The 17,574-nt window shown below is 38.3% G+C and overlaps 1 protein-coding gene and 1 long non-coding RNA gene across 2 annotated transcripts; one reads left to right on the top strand and one right to left on the bottom strand.

Annotated features, from left to right (window-relative positions):
- Positions 1–2,177: 2,177 nt before the first annotated feature.
- LOC132910887 (uncharacterized) lies at positions 2,178–6,123 on the top strand. Its single transcript, XR_009658878.1, has 2 exons — positions 2,178–4,889; positions 4,956–6,123. It is a non-coding gene; the product is annotated as an uncharacterized LOC132910887 (long non-coding RNA).
- Positions 6,124–6,308: 185 nt separating this feature from the next.
- On the bottom strand, positions 6,309–16,946 carry LOC132910825 (pre-piRNA 3'-exonuclease trimmer-like). The gene is given in 11 exon segments (XM_060966943.1): positions 6,309–10,536; positions 11,767–11,865; positions 14,547–14,635; positions 14,711–14,794; positions 14,868–14,967; positions 15,053–15,335; positions 15,418–15,522; positions 15,589–15,787; positions 15,855–16,133; positions 16,242–16,476; positions 16,555–16,946. Coding segments are annotated over 11 exon segments (1,683 nt in total). The 5' UTR covers positions 16,686–16,946; the 3' UTR covers positions 6,309–10,457.
- Between the last annotated feature and the right edge of the window lie 628 nt (positions 16,947–17,574).

The following is a 17,574-nucleotide window of genomic DNA, read 5'->3' as shown; positions in this document are numbered from 1 at the left end:
CGTATTACTGATCTATGGTTCGTTCTTCGGTGAAACTTATCTTTCGAGTTTTGTCGCGATGGTTAAGAAAAGACAGGCGAACGTTTGTCGATTTACGGTGGCTATAAACAGTATCGGCGCAACGTCGTTGTAACATTTACGTTCTAATATACCTCGGCCGAGGTATATTAAATCACGTATCGTTTAGCGGTACTTTTAAACGACTACTAAAATTTCCCTACTGTGAAACTGAATCGTACTACTTCATTAGAAAATAAGGGTATGTGCCAATACTTGCTCTGGCTACTCTACGTCTACTTGATTTGTAGATCGGTTAACGTTCGGCTGGTTTGTGTATTTTGTAACGGATCGAACGATGTATCGGTAATTCTCTAATTTTACAAGAACCGAAAAAGAAAAAGAAAGAAGAAGGTGTACATTTTGTCCTGCGAGTCCTTTTCCCAGAAATTTTTGGACGTACGATACCAGAAAGAATTTGGAATTTCGTTTAATGAATTTTAATGGCCGTTAGCCTCTTTGCTGGTAATTTAGGCTTCTTTATTAGAGTTTTATGGCAACAGAGGAGGATGTGCACGCGTTGATGGATATACGCGTTGCAGGTTTGCGTGGTTGGAGCCGAGGAAGGGCAGGAAATCATTGAAGTACACCTCGTCACATCATTTATAGGAGTAACAACGAGACCTGTTTATTACTAGTTCTTGATAGAAATTGGAAGCATTGAGTAGAACAGTATCTGTTCTCGGAGATGTAAATATATCGATATCGAATTTCGTTGCTTGTCAAACCGTGATACGTCGAGATACGTTCTCGAAGGAAGTCCAATTGTGAGTAATTCGTTACGTAACAACTAATTACAATTTCGTTCCGACAAACATGATTCCACGCATGATACTTTATCGCAAATAGTACACAGGGTGTCCCTCTATCGATCGTGCAACCGCCAAAGGGAAATTCTCCGTGAAAGAACAAATCGAAAATACGGAATAAGATTTTTTCACATAACGCTCCGCTCTGGAGAAAATGGAGTTTGAAAATTTCTCAAGTATGCTCGCTACTCTGCTAATTTCGGACTGGAGTAGAGAAGTATCCAAGTATTCATCGCGTATTCAATCGGCAACTAGATATTCAACTTTACATATATCAGAGAAATTTTCAAATCCAATTTTGTCGATAAGAAAGCCTCGAATAAGAAGAATTTCTTCTATATTTTTTACTTATTTTTTCACGTAGAATCGACTACTCCTCCACCATTGTGCCACCAATAACAGTGGATTCCCTGTACACGTATAAGAAATTGTTTATCGGCTGACCGGTTCGAAGTAAATGAAGTACCGGCACACCGCGCACAAAGGTACATACGCACGCAGTCGAAGAACAACAACGGGTCTTTGGCTCGTGTCGTTGCGTCACGGCGACGCATTCTTTCCGGTCGGAAGTTTGGGACGCGGAGTCGTCGTCGCCGTCGTCGTCGTCGTGTCTGTCAAGCGGTCCGTGACAGCGGCGAATCAAAGCGCGATCGGCCGCTATCCTCTTTCCTTCTTCCTCTCTGTCCTCGTGCCTTTCGTCCGCTAGTCTACTTTCAGGGTTAACGCGGCGAAATATCGGTGCCGCTTATGTAAAATCTTGTACGAGTAACATTGGCATTCTAATAATAAAGACGGCAGTCTGGCCTGGCCCATGGCAACGTAGAAACGCGTTCATTACCTACCTGACCGCGTACAACGTCGCAGTCAGAAGAGTAATTTGCTGCGCGGAGAAGATCCTCGCCGCGTTAGAGGTGCTTACGACCTAAACTAAAAATACGTACGGGGTCCGATCAACGGCCAACTGGGCCAGTGAAGTAACCGTAGCTCAACGTCCCAAATATAGTCCGACATCTGTACATATAGTCGCGGAGTGCCGATAGTTGGCATCCGCGGCAACGTGCAAACATCACCGACAGTATAATAGCGGCTGTCACCACGATTCCCTAATGACATACCTATCGTTGGATCGTCTCTCCCTCGTTCTTTGTTCCTAACGCGGCCAAATTTCCTACGCGTTCGTCCTCTTCAAATTGTCGCACACTCTGTCAAACCGTTGGTATAATTCGTCCTGCGTATGGACGCGTGTTTTCCTTGCAGCTGAGAGAGGAGAATCCGTAGGGAAATTTTGATGGCCACCACGTTTCATCTTCTCCTCAAATTCTCCCGAAACTAGCTCCGTTGATATAATTGTTCCCTGTATACGATCGTGTGTTTTCGTTGAAATCGAGAGAGGGAAATTTACAGGTTGGAAGATTTGCGGCCGAGAGATCCTAGACAATGGCGATGGCTAATTTCGGTGGTACGGATGAAGTAGGTTGGTGAAGTACTTTGGGCTGGTTTCGCGGCAAAGTATTACGTTTGCTTTGGTATCAAGTCAAAAACCTTGAAATAGTTTTTAGCTTCGTAAATCGTTCAGTGCAGAAGATTTTTCTCTTTTTTTTTCTGGGTCGTTTCTTTTAAGCAGAAAGACTTCGTAGAGTTGCAAACGTTAAAAGATCGTGGAAGAAAACTGATTTTACTTTTGATCGATATTCGTCGTAGCAAATATACGCATTGTGTAAGAAGCAAACGATCGGTGAGAAGGTAAATGATCATATCCAAGAGGCGATGAATCAACGAGTCGAAGATCCTGTCACGTTTAAAAATCTAAATGCAAACGATCTTCGATTGGTAAAACGATATTCGATTAAATATCGATGTTTGCTCGAAAAAAGATAAAAATGTCAAATGTATTAAATAGAAATTCAGCGATCGTTGGCGTCTAAAATCGACGAAAAAATTCGAATCAAATGCGAATTCTCCGCTTAGGTTGAAATCTCTCGGCTTAAGAAGAAGATTTTTCGAGGGATCTCGTCCGATGCCAGCAACTTAATTTTGCGATTTTCGCGAGCAGCGGGCCATCCTCGCGCTAGATCGTTGCCAGCAAACCTACACTATCGTACGTTTGCTTCAATTCGATCCACGACGACACGTGCAACGGTTATAAATAAATGACACGCGATTGTTTATACGTCGATAGTGACTGACGACATCGTGAAAGTAGTCGTGGACGTTTGCATCGGACGTCTGATTGGAAATCCGCGACGCGAGCTGTAGAAGCGGAACCGTTTCGTTGCCGCGAGACGTTGATGGATCGCGCGAGGGATGCGACAAAGGGGAAGGAAATATTGCTCGCTCTCAAGGAAAATCCAGTATAAATAACGCATGAAATTTATGCACGCAACCCTGTTCCGCGATAGGAGTTCCCTCCTTTTTTCCTTTTTTCCTCTGAGGTCGGATAGTTCGAAGGACAGCGGTTTCCACGCGAGATCGGTTCGAGGAAAAAAAGTGTCGCGGAGGTCGATCGTTCTTTCGATATTTTAGGAAAAATGCTGTTGAGAAGTGTCATTTTTTTTTTTTTTTTTTTTTTCAAAGAAATATTCGAAAGAATGTATAGGAGAAAAGATAGGATCGAAAAAAATGAGGAGGAGAAAGATAAAAATAACGATAAAGCGGGGGAAAAAGGAGTATTAAAAAGATGTTAATAAAAAAAAGTAGAGACTTTTTCTCTACAGAAAAATGTAAAAAAAGAATTTAAAAAATGATGTTTCGATATCTGATTCCGAGCGTCTCCGAACATTTCACTTCCACGCATTTTTATTTAAGTAACGTTACAAGATACCTTTCTTTCTATCGTCTCTCGTCACGGAGTAAGGAAAAAGCGAACGAGCAGAGGGTCTCTGACATTGTGACGAATTCCATATGACCGACACACGAAACACAGGAAAAGCAAAACAGAGAAAGGGAAGAAGAAACGTACGAAACCGACGTAACTACGGCTGGCGAGGAGTCAGAGATTACGTTTATAGAAGGACATTACGTAGGTACTCGAACTCGTTGTTACAGAGATTTATTTTTCATAAATTCTACGGATCGTCATCTTTCGCCAATTTCCATTCTACTCGACGATTAATCTTTCTATCGGAAAGGTGAAAGTAGAAAAAACGGTTGCTCCGTGTGCAATAAAAAAAGCGAGAAAGAGAGGAGCATAAAGGTTAAGGGAGAAAGGGAAATATAAAAGAAGAGGAAGCAAAAAAGAAAGGAAGGAAAAGGGTCACGGCGAAGCCTGCCTTTCATTACACGTGTTTACGGCTGAACTAAAGCACCGGGTATCTATTTTTACATCCGGTAAGAAATCTGTCTGCAATCAAACACGCGGCGCCTGGAGAAACCCGTATCTGTCCCTAATCCTATTCACCCATCTATCGTTTAACCTTTAATAGCGTTTTATGATCGAAAAAGTATCAAAGATATCCACGCGTTTCACGTTTAATTATTTTATACGATTAATAGTAACAGCTTTTATAAAAAGTTTGCCTACAGCTTTTGCTCATTCGCAAGTACTAGGTTGTCCTAAAAGAAAAATGTTTTTCTTTCGCAAACGTGCTTTTTACAACGGTGCACCTTCGTACAAACGTGAAACCAAGTCTGTGAAATGTCACGGTGTTTATCCCGACAGAACAAAATGATATAAAACAAGAAGATGTTGCGCGTCTATTATTTCCTCATAAAACGAAAGAAACTTTTCGAACGACCTAATATTATTTCCTCTTTTCTCGGCATGCGGTAATTCGAAATATAAAATACACGATACGTATAATCCAACGTGTAGGAAACGTGTCGTAAATAGTCGTACGCGTATTTTCAAAGTATCGACCTGTTAAAGGGTTTTAATACTATTTTAATATCTCGTTCGCTGTATAGAAGAATCGAAAGTAGTAAAATTCGAAGCGCAAAAATTGGCGCTGGCAAGCGTTCACAGCACGAGGATAAAGCGACGGAGCGTACGAGACGACGGAGGGCGAAACGGTAGCAAAACGACAGGTATTGTCCGCGGTCCTAAATTATTCGACGTTCCCTGCCACTAGTACGAACGAGAATCTTTGGCAGGTTTCGAGCAAAGGCGACGTGGAGGAAACGCAGAAAACTCTCATCTATCATGTCGAAACGTGTTACGCGCGAAAATAGTCGCAAGGATACACCGAGGTCGGACTTGAGAGCGTGGACGGGACGCCGGGCGTCAAGGGTGCGCGTGGATTATCAAGCGTACGCACCAGCTGCCGCGACACTCTCGCCATCCTCGCGTCCACTGCGAACGCGCCGGCCGCTTTCGATCGCGCCGCTTCTTTGGCATGATATTTCAAAGAAAAGAAAAAAAGAAAGAAAAATGTTTATCTAGAAATGTGAATCGGGAAATTTCAACTCGAAAGCTTACAAGTCGAGATATTTGAAAACTTTCACGTCCGAATGGTACGCTTGACGATTTGAAAATTTCAGTCTGGCGCTTGGAAATGCGAAGGTCTGATGTTTGGACGTCGGAAAGTTCAAGAAATTGGAAACTTTGAATGTTACGATCGGTTGAATTTAATGAAACTCTTCTGAAAATTGAAACTGCGTACGATGCTGCATCGTAGAACGGTGCTATAAAGCCGATGGCTCGTGCAAAGACAAACCGAAAACGTTGCACAAAATTTGTTCGCAAGAAGGCCATGGTACGCTAGGTGCATGTGCACTTAAGTCCGGTATAATTCGTCGAATGATACGTTAGTTAATTGTTTTGTTTACTCGCGAACTTTACGAGACATAAAATAACGATTGTGTTATTAATGCAAACTATCAGCGATTTTCTACGAAGAATATCCGCTTTAAGATACGCTACATCGATAACCAAGAATTCGTATCAACAGAGCCGTTGCATCTTCTATTATATTTTATTATAATATCTATTATATTCTAATTATCCGATTAAGAAATCAAGCCAATATTAAAAATGTCTATCTCGTTGAATCTTGTTCTTAATTTTCTATTAATTCTGTAGAAAGCAAGCTGTAAGTTTTACAACCTGTGCTGCGCTTACTATTCTCATCAAGGCACTGGAACTATTCATAGACAATTATGAAAGTTTATATAAATAGCTAGTAATATTACAAATGCGATATAAAGCATATTCATTGTGACTATGCGAGTGGATCTGTGTCGACGCAGCTTCTAACGAGCGTCGTGAAACGGAACAACTGTTGTCTCGACTCGAAAAAAGATTAAATTGCCAGAAACTCGAGTTCTGTCTCAATATTTTTGTTCGGCTTACCTTTGAAGGTGTAGTCGTCCAGTTTCATCGTTCGTTCTGTGTAACAATCATTGATGATGACATTAGGAGGTGGACAATTGTATACAGGAAAATAGGCAATTTTATATTTCGAAGGATGAACAGCGTCAGGATGTCTAGGTATAATTACTACAGCATTTAGTGTTCTGTAATAAAAGAAATTTCTCTTTATTAGATTCCATCTTTGAAAGTATCGAGATTGATTTGCATTAAAATAATTACGTAACATATTTCGCAAAGATGATTAAAAAATTAGAAAATGTGATTATTTAAGGAATAAATGGAGGATGAACGAAGGAATGGACATTATACGACGATTTTACTTAAAGCGTGTAAAAGATTAAAAATGTTCATTGACGGTCCGAACGAAGCAAAGCCTATTTAAACAAGACGAATGTGCTCAGAAGTATTTATAATTCCATGCTTCTGTAAAACGTTAGATTATTTTTGTGTGGTTTGATCGGAGAAGACGTTACGTCTGCCATCCTGAGACGAGACAACGCGCCCCAAGGTGTCTAATACGATACTTGTCTTTATCAACATTTATATACAAACGTAACAAATTCGCGTACCATTAGAATTTGAAGAGAAACATATACGATCGCGTTTAACCCATAAGATAATTATAACTCTAAAGAAATTTTCATTTACGTTTCGAAAGAAAATAATATAACCCTGTCTAATTTATTAGCATGTGAAATTTCATAATCGAAAGAGAAACGTCATTTAGGTGATCACTGACGTCTGACTTTTGTCTCTAAAGAAATCGTGACGTCACGATATATCCTTGAAAGAGGCGCTATTATGGCCGGTCAAGCCTACGCTCTAGGCCAGGGGCTAGGCTAGGCTATTTCCGCTATTCAGCTTATGGACAAAAATAGTCCTAGAGAGGTTTCGAACAAGAAGCTGCTGGGACCTCTAGTACCCCTCCGTCGGAGAAAGATGATTTTCGTACTTCCGCCACTTCAATCGAACCTCTTCAATCCATCTCATCGTCCATTTCCCTTATCTGTGACATTTCGAGAGCAATATTCTTTATATTCGATAGTTTCCACCAGTCGTCCATCCGTTTATCTCGCTTCCTCTCTTACAGTTTAATCTCTAGCTTTTACAATTATACAGATAGAAGCAAAATATCCGAGATTTCTCAAACAAATTTTAAACAATTAAAGCGACACTAGGCACCAATATTCCTGCACGAAATTTTCAATTTGCTTGGACAAAAGAAAACAATCTTCTACCAATTTCCTTATACAAAGAAACATTCATTTCCCCGCAATTTCCCTGTCATTTGTATAGGATAAAGATCAACGTTCTTTAAAGAACCGAATCAACGAAACCTTCGTTCGTTGCGTTTCCAGAACAGAGCTTAATTACACCGATGTGATCGTAGGGACGCGAACGATTTACAATTATTTGGGTAATCGGTGGAAGCAATTAATCTCGGCGCACCCACATAATCGCGTTACTCTGTGTCAGCGCAGGCGCGCGTTTCTCCCCGTCGAAAACGGCTATTTCCACCGTCGGCGACGCGCGACAGGTGCTCGGTCCATGCCAAAGCAAAAGCGCAGCCTGGCCCACACCGTGCTCCCGTGAAACGCTACGATTCTCGGCTGCACGAGTGATTTCGAAACCGTGAGACCAGAACGCCGACGTGTGGGTATTTTCAATCGTCTCTTCTTTTTGCTGGCAGTGCGTTCAACGGTCCGACCGACTCGCCTCTCGTCCTGGCCGGACCGATAGGTGAAGGCGATCGAATCGAGTCACCTCTCGACGTATTTTTGGGCAGCCACGTGATACCGTTTTCCACTTTGTGCACGAGTTACGAAGTAGGTCCTCGTCACCGACTATCGAGAGTTTCTTTCAAGCCTTCTTTTCTTTTCTTTTTTTTTTTTTTTTTTTTTTTTTTAATTCTTCTGTAAAATCAGGATCACAAGGTCTCCGTTTCTCGAGAACTTGCGACTCCATGATTATCCACGATTAGATGAGACCCACGATTACCCTGTCGGTTTAGATCAAATATTCAAAAGATTTAGTGGCTAATGAAATTTACAATTCATCTTGACGATTTGCTTCTCGTTTTAGAAAAAAATCCGTAGATTAAAAGCTAGGAATTATACCGAGAGAAGTGTACGTGCTATAGCCTCGGTAGAATCGGCCGATCGCTCAAGGTTACCAAATAGTCGTCTTGTATCTATCACACGCCCTCACCTTTCACCTCTTCCATGTACTAGACAAATGCACCTACCAAAAGAAGAGCAACGGTAAGAAGGAAATTACCTTAACGACCAATGAGTTAAGTTTCCATTTGTCTGGTGAAAAACGACGGTTAGTAATCAACGTAGATTCCCAAGAGGATGCGAAGGAACATCCAAGTAGTCTAAGGATGATCCGAATACAAATTGTACCCGATGAGACGAGAAAATAGGGAATTTGGTTAACCCAGTTCCATAGACCTCGTTGCTGGCGCTCGCGACCTTTATGTTCGTCGTTTAACCGGTCGAAGTAGAACCCAAAGAGACAGAGCGTGAGATCCATCTCGAAAGCTGCTCCACCTGCCACCGGACACCAGTGTGACCAGGCTGACCGTCCGGCAGCACGCCTACACAAATTGCTACTGCGTTATTTCGAGTGATTTAGCCTTGGGTGGCGGCCAGAGAAAACTTTTGAAATATCGGGGAACGTTTGGTCTCTTCCTTGGCCATCAGGATTTCAAGATAAGCACAAAGTAGCACAAAGTGATCCGCGAGTAACAGCAACGAGTTCGCAACGAGAACATCGTCTCGTTTCGTACTATGATACCTTGTCGTTAGGAGGGCCGATATCACCTGGTTCGTCATGCTTATCCATCTTCATTCTGCAAAGAATAATTCAATATAATAAATACAATTGAAAACGATTCTCTGTAAGATTTTGTTGAATGTTACCTACGTTACCGCTTGCTTAAGGAGTCCACACACACGATTGAACGTCGTTTGATAGTAACAAGTCGTTGTTCTAGAGTATGAATGTCAGACCATTTGCCAAGACTGCAACGAAATTTACGATACAACCTGTCACGTGTTACTCTTTGCCCTTTGTTTTCGTTTAATAGTGCGAGAATCGTACATAACCACTCGAATATTGCCAGTACGTACATCTTCATTCTCTTTACAATATCCGATTCTTTTAAGAATTTCCAAGCCTAAATCAGTCCGTGCGTAGCAACGATAAACTTTATGCTCAACTATATTCGAGCAACATTCTACTTGTAAAAAAATGTGAAAGAGTGCAACACACCGAGAGAAAGCATAATCGAAGAACTTTCCAAATATCTCACGACGCGCGCGCTTATGTATGTGTGTATGTGTGCACGTGTGTACGCGTGTGTGTGAATAAAAAAAGAAGAAAATACGACCTATCGAAATTGCAATGGTTCGCAGCAAAGCCAGGGATAATTGGATTTTTCGCGAGTGCACGGAGGTTTGGCACAACGGTGAATAGGTTCCTTGACGAAAACGAGCTCTGGCCCGGAACGTCGACAAACCAGAACGAGAAATAATAATAACAGCTCACGCAAAGATTCCACTCGCGATTTCGATCTAACATTTAAATAGATTTTGCGGCTGGTGGTCGCGTACGAGCGTAAGAAAGGAAGACAGAGACGGAGGCACTCTTTCTGGGTTGGCCGGCCAGTTGGAAATCCAATCGAAGCTTGTTTTACTTTCTCATTTTTACGATGCTTATTTTCATTTCTTCTTTCATGATCTCTTATATAGATTCTTATGCAAGAGAATCATGGTGTAATCAATGAACGTATTGAAATGCTGGCTTCTTGGTAGAACTTGATCTATGAATTACAGTCCCATCCGCACGGAAAGCTATGATTTTGTTTCTTACGTATAATGCTCGTTTCATTAATGCACTTTGCTTTCGTTATATAGTTACATGGTTTCATAAAGTAAGTTTCGGATAACTATATAGCGTACGATTTGTAACATTGCACTGTTCGCTTTGTATAGTAAGACTCGTTGTCTAAATACAAGGACAACTAAAAAACGGTGCCAAATGACCGAACAATTTAGCCAGTTTCTTAATATAAAAAGATATATTAAAGACATTATCTTCTAACACGTGTATATAATTATTTGATATACTGATGGATCGCATGGAAAAAAAAAATTGAATTTTTACTCTGTATCTCCTACCATACGAAAATCAATTGGAACTATCGTTTCGTTACTGGGCTTTACTTTTGTAACGTTCGAATACGAAAAGGAAATAACGAAAAGGATTGTTCCTCGTTATTAATACTGTTTGATATACGTTTTAGAAATATTTTTTAACATCCAAGCAAGAATACCTCCGGACAGAACAGCTCCGCTCCTGCAATTAAAAATAATTAGTTCCTAACAGTTATATAGACACGCTACATTTATCGATAGTTTTAATCAAAATCGTCTCGATCTCGTTCGACTTCTCATAGCTAAAAATCTAAAAACAGTTATGAAATGTAAAAATATCTTTAAAAGCTCGAAAGCTGAGAAAATGTAAAAAACCTGGACATTGATTTTTAGAGAAATATCGACTGGCTAAATATAAAGGTATCAAAGATAGAAATGGTCCTCGTCCCATATGATTTCATCCCATCATGAACGATCAACGCGGTGTCGATCGCTTCGCTCGAAATTCATCGGTAGCTTGCATAAATTCTTAATCAAACGTAAAACCGTAAGATTAATACGCGATCCATGACGAATCGTTATATAACGCTCGTTTCGAAATCATCTCGATAGACATTGAGAGCCGCATTGAATTCGACAATTTTACAGTTTCAACATCGAGTAACGATGCGATGGGCGTCGCGAGGGCCCAGCTTCGCAACAATTGGCACCGTGATCTCCACTTATGCATCTACGGCAATCTTCGTGCTAATTAGAGATTCTGCGGTGGCGCACAGGCCTGTGGAAGGGCCATTAATTTGTTTGACGTAACGCGGACAGCCTCGTTTAAGCTGAAACACGGCGATCAAATTTAGGGCTCGCCGGTGTCGAGACCGAATTTCAATCGTGATCGTGTCATCAAGGGGCTCGCGCAGAACCTCGCCGAATTAGTGCAATTCCCAAAATGGTCACGCGTGACAACCAGCCAACCGTTTAACGATATATCGCAGGACCAACCCGTGGGTCCTGTCCGTCTTCCTCCGATAGGATGAACCATTGTACTTGAAGATTTTTTTCTTATGAAATAACTATGTAATAAATTTGAGTTTAAAGAGTACGATTATTTGTAAATTATTTCAGAATCGAAATGATTGAAATCTGAGATGTTCCGTACAGTTTAGTACAGCAAGGATATTAATAACCAATCCTGGCCTTCGACAATTACGTTCTAATTAAGGAACATCGCATATATAAAGGATCGTGGGTAAATTGAATTCACGATTCTGATAATTCACGAGCAATAAATTATAAATTATCAAAATTCTATAGGCTTCCTATCTACTTCTACGTTAAATTCGCCTGCAAAATTCTACGTTCTAATAATAATATACAGATATATGTAGTATGAGAATATAGAGAAGCACGAGAAATGGGAAATTTTGCAAAAACGTACCACAAAAAAATGGTCATGGCCGTCGCGTGTTTTATGCGGTTGTACCGTGTCACCTGTAATTCCTCGCTGCTCTTGAATTGCCGCAGTATCTCCGACGCGCTGCAACAGAATTTTTCAAGCGACCACGATTTATAATACATTAATAATACATGGGTAAAAATAATGTCATATCGATTACGTTGAGCAACCTGGCCTGATCGACGCGCGTTACAAGGCAAGCTTGGGTTACTATTTTATTAATAACATTAATAAAATCAACAAATAAATGCTTGCTAAATCTTGTGCAATTCAATTTTCCACTATCTGATCGATATTCCTTTTATACATTTAACCATTATGTTACTTGAACGAGACACGCTTTAGTAGATTACTGTTAAAAGATTTATAAAGGAACTTGTAAAGAATCTCTCGTACTAAAAATGAATAATAAAAAATGTAAAAATAGAAATTCATCATATCTAACAGTATTATGGGATAAAGTTTTTTTTTTTTTACAACGAAATACATGAATATTATTTGGCATTCGTGGTACAATGGAAAATGGCAAAGTTAAACTCAGACGATTTGCAATTTGCTAAAGTAATTTTTTTCCGCGAAAATCGACTGAAAGATTTGTACGATTATCAGGAATTACGCGATCAAACTTATTGAATAACGACGGTCATTGAATCATTTAACTGTAATAATGCGATGCACGCGCCGATACAAAAGTTGTCCAGTAGGAATGATACACAGACACGCGGAAACGTTTGGAAAAATGCCAGCGGCAAGGAAAATCTAACGCGGGTGAATTGTGTCGAACGCTTAACGCTTCGAAAGAAAATGCATCGTGCTCGTGAAATGCAATACTTGATAGCGAAGCACTACATAATTCATTTCGATCTAATTCGAGCTTGATGAAGTCAGCTGATTCGTGTGCATCCCCGATGACGAGTTCTATGGGTTGAATGATTTCATTTCGCGTACAAAGTTATTGTTTCACGGTTTCTCAAATGTCCTTCGATTTTCCGATTACGTGTATAGATATTGCAGATAAAAAATTTAAAAAATTCTACATTTCACATTACAGAATATTTGTATCTATCCTTATTTTACGACTGTATATATATATATTAAATATTATACACTTGAATATATTTATCCTATTAATAGTATAATTAGGAGACAGTTAAGCAAACCATTTTCCGCCAAAACAATCGGAATACTACAACGTTCGGTTAATGAATTCCATAGGGAATCGCTACCAAGTGGTAGGTGGAACAATAAACGTTAGGACGAGATCGGGTTTAAAACGGTAGGGTGCAGTGATTTTCCGACAGCTATGCTCATTTATATGCATAAGTGCTCGTTGTTCCGATAGCTTGGCGAACGAAAAGTAAACGGGCTTCTAATGGATTTGATATCGATGCTGATGGTGGTTTGTGATTTCAAGCTGTCTGAATTACGAAAACACGATCGATTGATCAATCGATCCGACCGGAGAAATAAACCGCAAGGAAGAGGGAGTTAGAACAACTCGATACTCGCATGAAATAAGATTCATCGATCACGTTGTTGTATTAACTACTTGTCAACAAGTTATATACGTTATACCATATTCACGTTGAAAATCAAGCGATGTTCTGAAACAGCAAATGTTATTTTGACTTTATACATACAATGAAATACAGAGTATTCGGTATATTAATCGAGCGAAATTAGAGGTTGTGTAATATTATTTTTAAAAATATATCTTTGTATTCAGAAGAGCGTAATGTATATCAAATTATAATTTGATATAAGAACTTCAATGAGATCCGTACTATCTTTAAGGGATCTTAGGTCGTTCACCTTTCCCACTGATATTTATAGTTTTGCTGCTGATGCTCTGCTGACAAGACGTACGATTATAATTAATCCGTTTCCGAGTAATGCTATATCGGTCTCGTTACGTTTTAACAGCGTAGCAAGAAAGACAAGATTCTATGCTTTTGATGGTATGTATTTATTCGAACCTTGAAGCAAACGTCTTTCGATCGTTGCTTCTTCGAGGAGAACTATATATAATGTTCGCATCCAAAATCGCACAAGACAATACGCGGCTAAAATATTAAGAGTAAATTAACTAGGACAAATTTTGGCAAAACGAAAATACGGTTACGTCATATAAAATCACGTGCATCGATATCACACTTTGTAAGTGCAATGATGAGTATACGTGGTTGCCCTTGGATAAGATCCAAAATAGTTCCGGCACCTTACTTCGAAGCAGCTTCATACTAAAATACCAACTGCGTACTTAATACCTAATTATATTTGCTTAATGCGTGAGGGAAAATATAACGGAAAAATGAAAGACGACCGAAAGAATTAATATCAACGAAAATCGCGCATGTCACGAGTTTTGCACGGATTCACCGTATTTGCCCCTTTCCTTTAATCTCATCTCATTGTTTTGCTAACCTGAATACCGCGATGTGTAAAACGTGAAATACGAGTTTCTGGGAGCTTGTCTTGTGTCAGTTTGACGGCCAACCGTGAAGATATTTATGCTGGACGACAACGAGGTTTAAATTTGTTTCAAGCTAAATAAGCTGATTACCTAAAAGTACTTACGTAGATTCGTACTTTATCATTTGCGGACTGTCAGTCGTCTTGTTCCGTTTGTTACTAACTCCAAAGAGTGACGGAAATAGGACATTTTATTGTATTACGGATCGAGATTAAAAATTTTTTGTGAACTGTTTTTGTCTTATGTAACGATAAGACGTACTGTTGATAAGTTCAAAAGCTATACTTACGTATTGTGGCTTGAGACAGCTACTAAAACGCGTCTCCGAGCAAAAGGCATTATGTCCACTGAACCATAAGATGAGAATTTCTCCACTAACTGAAAAAAAGTCATTACTGATCAAAATAATGTTGAAAGTACAGCCTTCAAATACAACTTCATGTTTGAGAATACCTGCTTAATATCCAGAGATGGTGACTTCAACTTAACATGAAGCCATTCTGGTCTCGATAACACTGGATCTTCTCCATCGAGTTTCTGAAATGTTTATAGTACAATTAAAGTATTATCCTATGTGTTTTGTAGTTATGAAAAAATATATTTTTCCCACCATATACATTTCATTGCCTCTCGTTATATTTATAGAATTTATAAAATCTTTTACACTGCTCATTAACTCAGAATGGGACGCTGTCCTTTCTTCTAAACCCCTAAAGATAATAAACATTATTCATGATCGATTAATCTACATTATCATATGTTACAAACAAAATATTATATGAATATGAAGCATACGTCCCAAATTTCTTTACACAAAATATATGTGCCATTTTCACAAATACATATCCACAAAAGTAAGAATCCCACCCAGCGCTATGATAATTCTTTTTATCTACAATATAGTTTGAAATGAGAAAAAGATGTCGTGTAATACAATAGGGTTTAACAAGTCATCGTAAAATTAAATTACGTGAAAATTCTTCATTAAAGATAATCTTTGGTGAATTATAAGTTGTAATTCGTCCTTTAGTTGTAAAATATTCGTACAATATATTCAGTGAATTTACTTTCCAGTTTACTTAAAAAAAAAAAAAAGACATGTTCTCATGTTTATGCAGATACATTATTGGTCTACAATTTAATTTATCAATGTTCTTTACCTTCATCCTTGCCATATAATTTTCGCAACTCAAAACTTAAGAATTTTGTGTCATATATTTGTGGAAATAATGTATGTATGTTACTTTTGAATTCTTTGTACGAATCTAAAATACATACAAATTCGAATTATATGATTTATCGATTATCGTTGATATGTATTCATTTAATACCTGGTAGTGGCTTATAGAATTGTTGATGCATGAACATTAAATCCAAAAGTATATTGTGTCCTATTATCGTTTTCTTACTAGAGGCCAAAAGTTTAAATACTTTGGAAAAACCTAAATAAATATCTAGCACTACTTCTTTCAAATTATCCTTCTTGAACAAATCATCCTCCGCGTTACCTGATATTTTCATAACATCTATCTGAAAAACAGACAATTTTATATAATGTTTCATTAGTATCCAAATAGAAATAATATTACATACATACTGATTTATAGTCTGTCGTAGTCCAAATATTGTTGTAATTATTCCTTAAGTCTTTATGTAATACATACTGTACCATAGGAGTGATAACTTCCAACTTTAACGATGCATTTTCTAACTTACTAGAAATCCATTCGCAAACCTTGCTCTTGCACTCTTTGAAATTTTCTTCTTCGTCGTAGGATAAAAATGATAAATAATTTTCTACATCGCCTTGCTCCATGTGATCGTGTAGTAACTTCTCATCTATTTCGTTGGTGTACGGAATACCTTCTTGTATGAACTAAAAAATATATCGATATTTCTATGACAGATTTGATACTGCTAAGTTAAAAAATTTGCCTAAGCGAACATACAAACATTTTACTCCAATTGTAGTCTGAGAGCATACTTTATTAAAGTCGAAGCCATGTTTATAAAGGAAATGTAACGCTTCCACTTCCCACGACAATTGTCTACTTTTTAATGGAATAGATTTAGGAAACAAGTAAAAACTAAAGCTGTCCGCTTTATAGGCATTCTCAGAGGGAACACGATAAAAAGTTGTAATGCCAAATTGTACAATTACGAATTGCTGAATGTTTCTCTTCCATGATATGTAACGATCATTGAGAGTATCAAATAAACTGAAATACAGAAAAGATTAGTACAAAAAGAAGTACAACTAATATTAAGATGACCTTCCGATCCCGAGTAAACCTAACCTATTTTTCAAATCTTTCTCCGAATGTATACCTGACATTTCAGAATCTATCGCAATGAAAGCTGCATTGTTTATAGCATTCTCTATCCGTGGATACACAGCATCAAAATTGCTATTCAAAATTTCATTCATGTTAAATTCTGTTTGTTTATGTACACAGTAACTCTAACTTTCAGTGAATAATCACGTGAATATAACCTAACTGATCCACAGTATTATTTGGTTACAAAAAATGAATATTGCAATCAAACGAAATCACGAAGTTTTATCTGATCCAAATTTTATTTATGAAAATATGATTAGTTAAAAAAATTCTTAAAGATTCAAATATATTAATACCAATCAAAATAATGACAAGATGATAGATGCTGGAAGTACGGAATCGAACATGATTAAAAATAGAATTATGAGTTAGGAACCAATACATTACAGTCCACGTTCCTTCAATTTATCGTATTTGTCTATTGTGTTTTTATTAGTTCATCAAACAGCACCGTTAATTATTGTCTAATACATTTAATCGCTTATATAAAATACTCGTTCCTTGTATAAATTTCCGCAATTTATTAAAATATAATATAATATATATAATATATGAAAATTATAATTATAGAAACTAAAAATATACATGATCGACCTCAGTTGAGGCGCTTAAAACTTTGAATACGGACATAATTAATCGAACGATCGATCATAACAGAAATCACCTACTCAACGGTCGTGATTAATACATTCCACTTTCTCTAACGAGAGTAAATTTACAGTAGCGGCTTATTAATTTCTTAATTAGCAGTAACAGCTTCATTCAATTCAAATTCAATAGGTAGCCAAAGACAGGAAGGATTTGGACGTGCTACGAGCAAAACTCGACTCGACAATCTCTTTCCCAAAAATTTTTCAAATCGACAGATCGTTAAGAAGCTACAACCTTGTCAGTGTAAAGTAACGAAACGATAAAGAACGAGTGTACCGAATCGATCAAACAATTTGCTCGAAATAATCGACTGAAAATCATCAAACA

Source organism: Bombus pascuorum, chromosome 1 (assembly GCF_905332965.1).
Source record: "Bombus pascuorum chromosome 1, iyBomPasc1.1, whole genome shotgun sequence".
NCBI lineage: Eukaryota > Metazoa > Arthropoda > Insecta > Hymenoptera > Apidae > Bombus > Bombus pascuorum.
This window is presented reverse-complemented; position numbering and strand designations above follow the sequence as displayed.